Raw genomic sequence first — 10,428 nt, 5'->3', positions numbered from 1 at the left:
GCTGTAAACCCTGCCCCGGTGTTCGAACTGAACTCCGCTAGAAGTGCTGCCGTGGCCCCTGCCGCGCCCGCGGTGTACCCATCTGCGGTCTCCTGTTGGCGGTTCTGCTGCAGCAGCGCTGGCAGGCTGCTGTAGCGGGGCTGCCTCTTAGGTTACTCAAAAAAGACAGCAGAACAGCCGTGAGTCACGCTGCTGTATCTGTGCTGGTGCATGCTTGCCTCCCTTTTCTGCCCCTCTGCAGTGTAAGTTAGGAGGCCCCGTGGATTCATCAGGAGTGGCAGGCGCGAATGCCTTCCCCCCGTGACATCCCGAGGCTCTCTGTCCTTCGGAAAAAAAATGGATCGCCTCCTGTGTGCCGGTTGTAGCTCGGGACATGTAGTAAAAGCAGGAAGACGAGCACAGTCTGATGGAATGGACTTGTGTTGAAGGATAGGGTCGATGCTGCTGCATAGTGACGCTTGGGAAGGGGGTGCAGATCTCCTTGGGATGAGTCAGCACGTGGTGGCTGTGGTCTGCAGACTTCCTCGCTCGTCCCAAATAGAGCCTTTTCCGTGGACTCCGTCTTCCAGACACTGCACACATTTGTGTGTGCTCTGCGTGGGAGGGAGGTCCAACAAGTAGCCCTGCTTCATGCAGAAGAAATTCCAGGCGACTTGCTTGTAAAGACATTTTTCACAATAGACGTAGCCCGCTGTGTTGTTTTGATCCATTCCCTGTATACATCTTTCAACGTGTGGAAATGTATACAGCCTGAGTGGCAAAACCCTTACTGTTATGAGCCAGTTGTCCCCTATCTGAGATGTTTCTGTGGCTGGCTGGGTAGTATAATTCTCTTAATGGACTTCCAGAGTGGGTGCAGACATCTTTCATAGCCAGTGAGTTTATCATCTTGTTGCTCTTCAGCTGCACTTATCAATGGTGGGATGAGATGCACACGTGGATGAAAGTTTACAGGGGAGGGCAGTTCAGACGAGCATCTTCTGGCATTTAGAGTGGAATTCAGCTTTCCTGACTTGGACATCTAAAGATGGTAGGTTGGATTTAAACACCATCCCACTAATGATAGGCATCCAGGATGCCTCAGGTGAGACTTCCAGAAGTGCCTGCTTCCTTCAAGGCCTAAAGGAGGAACAGTCAGGTGACTGGTGCCATTTCAAACACCTACATTTTAGATGCCTAAGGGCAGATAAATTCCACTTCTGGTGGTAGGAATTGTAAATTATTTGGTAATATTGAAGATAATGCTAGAGCACCTCCTAAATGCTTGTATAATGTGCAGGATATTCTACCTACAGAGAAAGGGTGGGGAAGGCTGAAGAGTTGTGAGGGTGTGCATACAGGCTCAGGCATATATATGGTGCATGTATAGTCGTATAACTAGAATTGCGTTATTTAACAGAGCCGACCCAAACTTCGCGAGTGTTAAGGACTCTTGAGGTCAGCATGGGTGATGGAACACCTCAGAGGGGATGGGGCCTGGGCGATTGCCTGTGGGAAACCAAGAGAAGAGAGTGCAGAGGTGCTGGCCTGAGAGGGGCCAAATAGCAGTAGACAGCTAGCCCCCGTCTTCGTTCATCTTGAAGTCCAGTGTGCTGGGTTGGGTTAATGGCAATGCTGTCAGAGTGCTGAAAAGAATTGTGCCATAGAGATTGGCAGAAGCTAGCTGCCTGAGGAACGGAGTGTGCACTAGTATATAGGCAGGACCTGTTCATCCAACCCATCCATCCTGCTGCGGTTGTCTTTCTAGCTTGTGGAAGTCATCCCTACATGTCCCAGTTGCTTGTTTGCACCATTCATAATAGCTGAGGTATTGGTGATGGTGATAGGCAAGTTGTTGGGAGACTTTTTCCAATTGGCCTGATCTGTGTGGTGGCCATTTGTCTATGACTACTGTGGTGAAGGGTTTCCACATCTTAAGCTGCCAGACAAGTGCTGCACATTGGCAGGTTCACTGACATTCATTGGTCAGACTCCCCAGAAGTACCTCAGGCTGTCATTCAGGAGATGCCTCTGGTGCCTTAGGCCTTTCTAGAAGAAAAAAATTGAATATGACATCTTTATTTTCTTTCTCCCTGCATTATAGGATCACCATTCCCCTTTCATACCACTGCCCCTACTCTCATGTGGATGGCTGTCATTACTGCATATCTCCAGAATGCAGGGAGCAGCATCCTATGAGATCTAGACTAACGGTGCTCCGCAAATTGCTTGTAGGAAGCACCCACTAGCCCCATACACCCACTGAAGTCTTATGCATGGTTAAATTGCTCTTTCTTCTTGTTTGCAGTGCGTAAGCAAGAGATCATTAAGATAACAGAGCAGCTGATAGAAGCCATTAATAATGGAGACTTTGAGGCTTATACGTAAGTACAGATGTCTTCTGACAGGTTGTTTATCAGTTTGTGTGCAAGTGATGTTCTGGCTCCTGGGTATGAGGAGTTGTCAGGCAGTCAGGGATGGTAAAAAGTTTTAAGCTTTTCAGCCTCCGTCAATTAGGAGTAGGGATATGATAGAGCTCTCTAAATGAACATCACGTAGAAGTCGGGTATCAAACAGCAACAGGAGCGACAAAAGGAAAATGTCCTGGCTGTGTAAGAAAAGTAGGGGGGGAGGGAAGTGAGATGGGCAGAAAGAGAGTAAAAGAAAAGCCAGAAACCTAGAGGCTTGTTTTATGTGAAATGCCAACTAGCACCATCTCCATGTTGTTGCAGTAGGACGGAGTCCTCCAGGAGCTTACTCCTTGGAGTAGGGAAATAGTTAGGTGGACACAGGGTGTGAGTCAAATGCCGGACCAGCGCTTCATTGTGTGAATAGCCCTTGGGCTCAGATGCAGACTGTAAGCCTGTGGTGTTTTTCTTTGCAGAAAAATCTGTGATCCTGGCTTGACCTCATTTGAACCTGAAGCACTGGGGAACCTGGTTGAAGGAATGGATTTCCATAAGTTTTACTTTGAAAACTGTGAGTGGGTAGATTTGGTAACACCAACAGCTTTCTCTCTAATCTTCCTTTATGCCATATTTTGGGGGAAAAATTGCCTTTGTTTTTACTGGCTATCAAAACCAGCAAGAACTTGATTGTGCATGGGTTGTGATGCATTCATAAGAGCCAGCATGCTTTCTCTCAAAAGCCTTTTTCAGCAACAATTTCAATTCTAACCCCCAGATCCCTTCACTGTAGGCGTACAATTTGCCTGGTGCAAATATTTGGTAAGCATGGACTGCAGGAGCTTTAAAAGTTTGAGGCACCGGATTTCCTAGTGATACGTAAATGGAAAAAAGGAGCATATTTTGATGGAAACAACATGTATGTTTGGGGTAGACATACTGAATGGTCAGACATAAAGATAGTCATGCACAAATCAGTCATGCCTTCGCTTTCGAGTTTTCCCTGGACGGTTTCAGATCTCTAACACTTAATGAACCCATTACGTGGATACAAGGGTCACCTTGTCAGCCTGGGGCAGGAAAGAGAGTTGGGCGAAATGCTATCATTTATACTAGTGGATTTGCCTCCCTTCCTGGATGTCTCGACAGGATGAGATAATTGAAATTTAAATCCTGAGCTGTTCTATTTTTTTTTTATTTTGGGGGTTAGGTCAAGGTCCTTAGTATAGGCAATTCCGAGTGCTGTAAGTACGCAGAGACTTTGTCTCTCAAAACCATGTTCTGGAGTGACTTTCACACTTCTCTGAGGCTTGTTCATATTTAATACAGGCCTAGCTTAAAGATCTCCTGCTTATTGATTCCTTTGCAACAATATTCTGTAATTAAAAGATCTTTTCCTATAACTGAAGAAACAGCAGCACTGATGTTGAAAAAGTGGCGAGTATGCTTTGCAGAAGAAGTGGGAGCAAAGGGGCCAGGGGATTCTAGGCAATAATAAGTGTGCAGTTCCTAAGGAGAAGAACAGGTGATAGGGGAAAGAATTGCTTGGATTTTGCCTGGAAAATTGCAGGAGCAATTTCTATTGTATCCCAGAATCCAGTAGAAGGTGAGTAGAATACAAAAGAGGTTGGAGGATGCGGGGGCTGTTCCTTCTTCGTAGTAAAGTGAAGCTGATGGTTTTGCATGTTCTGCCAGTACTGTCGAAGAACAGCAAGCCAATACACACCACCATCCTGAACCCGCATGTCCATGTCATCGGTGAAGATGCTGCCTGCATCGCGTACATCCGCCTGACACAGTACATCGATGGCCAAGGCCGGCCCCGCACCACGCAGTCTGAAGAGACCCGCGTCTGGCACCGCCGAGATGGCAAGTGGCTGAATGTCCACTACCACTGCTCTGGAGCTCCTGCAGCACCTCTCCAGTGAAGATCAAATACGGGTATGGACTATCAGGGAAGGAGTATATCGTACACACAACTAAGGCTGCTGTATGTGGGAATTCAGTATTCAGGGCTGTTTAGCTGGCTGAGAGAGAACCATTTTTAGTTGTCTGCAGGCTAAAAACTTCTGCTGGTCAGTTGGTGTTCCTTTCTCTAAGCCCTGTCCTCTGGACTCAGTAGGATTATCTGCCACTCCTGATAAACTGGAGTCATGTGCCGGACGGTTGTTCCTGAGCGTAGCTACCCTTGTAGCAGCAGTCCTTCCTCCCAGGTACTCAGCACGCTGTCTGAGCACAGAGCTAATCCAGAGCAGAGAGGAAGAGGATCTCATGCTATGCACAGGTTTGCTGTTTCCCAGGGTTCTACCTTTACATGCTGGTGATTTCAGAGAACTTTTTTGATGAGCATGTCATATTCTAGAGAGGATATTGTAAAATCTATACAGAACAATTTCTGTGCCATAAGGGTAAAGATTTATTCATATAAATTTTACTACCGATTTTCTGATTAGCGGAAGCTATTTAGTGTAGAATGTTGAGAAAACTCAGAGGAAAAAAAAATCTAAACAAATAATAATATCAGAGGATTTAAAATATCCCCCAATTAGCTTGCCACAGTTCAGCATCGGAGGAAACTTGATTATAAAATTTGACATGAAGAAACAATTGTTGCTGGCTCCTGAAGGACAGCAGATCCATTTACTTCTGCAGCATTTAGGCATTCTTGTTTATTGCCTTACTGGTTTCTTTTAGTTAGATGTCCAAAGTCTTTCTGCCTCTTTTCATTTTATGCTGAAGTATATGTCACATTCATTTTAAAGATCCAAGTTTCCTAATCTTAGGACTTTTTTACTAAAGATTTTCTATTTAAGAGCAAACACAAAAAACATCTACACCTGGGAGACAAGGGTTTTTTTAATGTGGTCATTTGAGGATGAACCACTTAAGTATAGTTACTACTTGAGTCCTAGGCTTGTGTACTACTTGGGACTAAGCCAAGAACAGTTTTTATTCTTAGGTGTTGTGAGGGATTCAACCCTACTGAAGGCAATGGAAAGGAATGTGAACTATCACAAGCAAACTCCAGAGGTCACAGATGGAATTTGAGACGCAAAAGCCAGTTGGGGGCACCAGAAGCAGGGAAGCTTTCAAGAGAGCGAGACAATCAGCTGGATTTCCCGGGAGTAAGGCAGTGAGAAGGATAAAGCCTTCGCAGGGAAACAAAAAATAACTCACTTGCAGCAGTTTTCATCACAGAGATGTTGAGGGAGACTTCTGTCCTGGATTGAGTCCAAAAAAGATGTGGAAGAAATTATTAAATTAAAGATCAGTATGGTTCAGTGGCTATGCCTAGGAGTTCTGAGGAAGCTTAGGAATGGAGAGTCTTAGCTGCTACAGAAGAGGTATGTTTCCTTGGCTTGCCTGCTGAAATGTTGCACCTCCTCCAAAAGTATGTGCCGGAGGGTTTCTGAAAACTGCAGAGCAGAAGCCATTTCCAAACCACAAAATGTTGGTTAAACCAATATTTTAAAAAAACCCTATAAACTAAATTGAAGTTGAAATATTTGCATGCACTTCTGGGTTCTGAAGGAGGCGTAATCACATGCAATTACAAGTGGGGTCAGTGTGGGCAGCCCCCATCTGAACACATTTTGGAGCAGCGTTGGCCCATGTGCAGTGAAGGGTAAGGGTGAAGAAGGAATGAGGTGAATAAGAACGCTTAAATAGAAATCAGTGGTTTGTTCTCACCTGGAAGGCAGAGTTTAGTTTTGCGTAAGTCATCTTAAAAGGAAACTGCAGCCGTAAAAGAAGTTTGAGGTTTATCAGAGGACTTCCATGCAAGGAGAGAGTAGGAACCAAGAAGGGAGAAGACTAGTAAGAGAGTTTGCGACAAAGATTTGCAAACTAAGAAATGGTAGAAAGAAGATTTTGGCTACACTTTCGTGGCAGGACAATGCTAAACAAACATGAAAAAAAACCCAAACTTAAAACTGATCAAAATAAATCCAAATTAAAAAAAAAAAATGTATAATTTGACACAAGAAGATTAGCCAGGAGGAGCCTTTGCTAAAAGCAGTCATTAGGGCTACAACTTTGCAAAACTGCAGAAAAGCTCATACATTTCGTTAAATATTAAGAACATTCAGAGACAAAATTACTGCAGACTTTTAAAAAAAAAATAAATCTTTCAGTTCAAGGCAAAAGCCAATGGGAAGTGATGCAGCAACTGTTCCTTAGGGCCAGAGTCTTTGATCACCCCTTGGGAAACTTCTTCAATTTCTGGGACATGTCACTATTAGATAGTGGGCCCAGGTCTGCTCCAATCAAGCAAGTGATTCATTTTAGCAAGTAGTTTGTTTTCATTGGCACACTCAGCCACCTGGAAGGGAAGGTAGATGCCTCTTGTCATCAGGGCTCTCCTCACAAGCCCCAATCTGTGTTGCATTAGGAAGGGTTTCTGCCTGCACCAAATAATTAGCCTGTAGAAAACGTGTGTTATTAATTCTGTACAGCTAATGTTTGGCTTTATTTCATTCCATCTTCGAATCCTGTTCTCCTCTCTCCTTTCTGGGTGGACACTACCTCTTCCCGACTGCAGCAACTTGTGGAGATACTCAGCTGGAGGGCAATATCTTCTTAGCAAGCAGCTCTGGAGTGCCTGAGTGACAGCAACGGTCATGTCTGTTTTGACATTAAAAAAAAAAAAATACAAATTACAAACAGGCAGCAGCCAAATGCACGAAACCCTGCATGCATCTGATGCTCCGGGCGCTGCCTTTCTGTTGTTTTCCATGGATCCATCGTGTCTGTTTCTGCTGTACGAAGGTGTTTTTAAATCTAAAAAAAAAAAAAGGACATGTTGTTTGTATAAAATAATAAAAAACAGGAGTAATGCTAAATAAATGACAGATTATCCAACGTGCCCCCTCCCCCAGGGCTAAGAAAATGGCAGCAGCTGGAACATCTTTCAGAAATGAAGTGAGGGGGAAAGCAAAAGTGAAGGAGAGAGAAAGAGAGAGGGAGAGCAAAAAAGGAGGCGGCTTGAGCAGCGGACGGCTGAACTGTGCTCCGCAAAGCCACGGTGGAAGCTAACATCACATCCAGGCTGTGCTGCGACTTCAACCGGTGAGAGGTGGCGAGGAGACCCCAGAGGAGCCAGTGTGAAGACTGGGGTTCAAGAGAGAGGAGGCGCTTCTCTTCCCGTTGCCTGGCAGACTGACTTCAGCCTGAGCTGCTTCTTCTATTTCTGCACAGCAAGAACGCTATGGAAAGCTGGTTGCTCGGCTGCTGGATCCCAAAACAGACTTTTTTTTTTTTTTTTTAAGAAAAAAAAAAAACGAAATGGGATGTTGATTTAAAACTAAAGGTGGAAGTAGGGATTAAAAAAATGGGTTTAAGTGAATATAACTTAAATAGAAGCTTGCTCTTCAGAGATACTGGTTTTAGAAACACCCACTACCTGGCCAAACATGGAGGTTTGAAGCCAGATTATTTAATTTAACAAAACAAAACAAAAGCATCGCATTAAGAGCAGAGATTTTAGAGGAAGAGGGTACATGTATGGGATTTTCTATTTTTTTTTTTTTTCCTTTGTAGTAGCATAGTTGGGATCCACAGTGCTGCAGAACACGTGTTCCTTAGGAAGCAGACAAAAAACTTAGTGTTATGTTCTTCATGAAGACTTGCACATACACTCCTATATGAGGCATAAATAGCGTGTGTTTTTTATACTGAAATATATGCACCCATAGAATTAAAGGGGTTACCTGGCCTCCTGTTTGATTTGTTTGGTCTCCGAGTAAAGTAGCAGTGGGAGCCAGCAGCCCCAGCCAGGTGCTTCTCCCCACCACTAACCCATCTGATGTTTGTAAGTGTCATGTTTCCTAGTGTTTATTTGGGTAATTTTTCTATTTTTTACGGTGATGTTGTAACACAGAAAACTATCAGATCAGAACCTCAAAAACCGTAGCTGAAGGACTCCAGGCCACCTCCCTGTGTTGCCTCTGGGCGTTAGAGGATACCTCATGAAGCAGAGGTGAAAGGGAATTAGCACATGTGATCTGATGTTTGTCCTTTGGGCCAATTCATCTTCTTTTCTTCTCTTTGCTGCAAAAGGAGTCCATTTCCTTTATTCATTGGGTGGGGAATGTGGAAGTGTTTTGTTGACCTTACCAAGGAGGGAGCCTAGCCCCAAGCCAAAAACGGCCTTTCTGGCAGACCCGATAGGATTTGTCTTCACCGAGGGAAGGCATCACTTGCAGAAGTTGGGATGGGCTTTTACCTGAATTTCTGTCTACCCCTCATCATTATTTTTCGGATCCTTCGAGGGAGTTTAAAGTGGTTGCATTGACAGCATACTAAGTGTGAGGCAACCTTTTTACAGACCACGGAAGAGAAGAAAGCCAATTTGGAATTTTAATCCTTATTTAACAGAGCGCAGAAAATAAAAGCTGTTGCAGAAAGTGGAGCTGTCGCTTCGCAACAGATAGCTCTCTGCTCCCTTTGTTAGAGAGGTGCTATCCCACACCAGGATTAGGTCAGCTAACCCCTGATGAAGGAAAAGGCCATCCACGCTTCCCAGGTTTGTCTGAGCATATACCCTTTTCTTCCTCCCTCCACCACCCCAGGGAGGAGTGTGGGGATTGAACCCATAGGGGGCAAACACTAGATTTTATTATTTCGAAACATTTTTAAGACAGCACTAAGGCAGTGAGTGAAGTAGAAAAGTGAAAAGCCTTGATATTTTATTCAGACTTTTTTTAAAGCCACAAAGAGAGAGCAAACAGGAGATTACAATTACGCCATTTAAAAAAGATAAATACAAAACATTATGCATGCCTTCTTTAGGTCTGATCTTCCTCGTCTCTTTACCTGATGATTATTGATAACTAAAAAGAAAACCCTCTGTATTAAGTATCTGCATCTTTCAGAGAAAATTTAAAAAGAACAGAACTGTTGGGTTTTTTGGTTTTGCACAGTCTTGGAGACAAACTCCTTTGGTTTTTTTGTTTGTTTTGTTTCCTTTTAAGTTAATGAGAACCTTAGCTTGGTATGGCCATTATCAAACACAGCTGTACACCTTTAGCATTCTTAATGTTCTCTTATGGGGCTAATATAAGCATCTATATAATATATATTATAAATATCACATTTTAAACAGGAAATGGAAGGCATTTGATGCAGAATTTTTGCATGATAATAGAAATAATTAAAGTTAGCTAGTGTTTGTTTGTTTGGTCTGAATGTTGGTAGAACCTTCATAGCTTTGTTACAATGAAACCTTGAACCGAAGATATTTAATAAAATAACATTTAAACAGTGCAAAGTTTTGAGTGTCACGTTTTTCTCTTAAACCATGCAATAAGAATCAATCCGCAAAGCTTTTTTTTGTGTCGGTAAATCATGTGATTTAAAGATGTTATGTTTAAAAAGGAAAAAAGGTAAGTGGTACGATACCTAAAATGAAAAAACACTAGCGTTAATAAAATCAAAGGGACAACAGAACCTGTTAAAATGAACTTTATGGCATTTTCCTGACAGACCATGGGATAATAGGGAAGTGTTGCTTCTGTTCCTGATAGCCTAACCCTTGGCAAGCCTGTGCTGTTACTTCCTTTCTTGGTCTTTGTTTTCCTCGCCAGTATTTCAGACTCTTTGTGGGAGAAGCTGTCTTGCCGTTAGGTTTGCCTGACGTACGCATGCTGAGCTCAGGCTGGGTGGCAGCTCTTTGAGAGCTGGCGTATTTTGTGTCCTAGATGGGATGCTCCTGCGGAGGCACAGAGCGACCACTCACCTGTACAAATCTGCCCGGTCTAGCAGCGTAAGCATGATTTCCTAACGGAAGTTAGTTGGATTTAGCCTGTTCTGTTTCTGTACAGCCTCTTGGTATTAGCATTTCATTTATGCTCCCTTGGGTAGGCTTTGTTCCACTCAGGCCTTCGCTGCTTTGGCATGTTTCTTTTATTTCCCACCTTGTACTGTCCCCGCTGCTCTCCTAAGGGCGGGCGCGCTCAGCGCTGAGCCTGCAGGGTTCTGCTCTCGCCTTCTGCTGGGACCCCTTCCCTTCCTTCTGCTGGGACCCCTTCCCAGCCGGGCCGGGGAG

General features: G+C 44.0%; 1 protein-coding gene across 1 annotated transcript in view; it reads left to right on the top strand.

Annotated features, from left to right (window-relative positions):
- CAMK2G (calcium/calmodulin-dependent protein kinase II gamma) overlaps positions 1 to 9,646 on the top strand; it is a 123,829-nt gene extending 114,183 nt beyond the window's left edge. Inside the window, exons 21-24 of the mRNA XM_009322482.1 lie at positions 2,288 to 2,363; positions 2,864 to 2,958; positions 4,080 to 4,325; positions 6,925 to 9,646. Coding sequence (XP_009320757.1) covers positions 2,288 to 2,363; positions 2,864 to 2,958; positions 4,080 to 4,312 — 404 coding nt within the window. The 3' untranslated portion in view covers positions 4,313 to 4,325; positions 6,925 to 9,646. The remainder of the gene's footprint in view (positions 1 to 2,287; positions 2,364 to 2,863; positions 2,959 to 4,079; positions 4,326 to 6,924) is intronic.
- Positions 9,647 to 10,428: the final 782 nt, after the last annotated feature.

The sequence above is a fragment of the Pygoscelis adeliae genome, unplaced genomic scaffold, assembly GCF_000699105.1.
Source record: "Pygoscelis adeliae isolate BGI_AS28 unplaced genomic scaffold, ASM69910v1 Scaffold244, whole genome shotgun sequence".
Taxonomy (NCBI): Eukaryota; Metazoa; Chordata; class Aves; order Sphenisciformes; family Spheniscidae; genus Pygoscelis; species Pygoscelis adeliae.
Note: the sequence above shows the minus strand (reverse complement) of the source record. Positions and strands in the feature narration are given on the sequence as shown.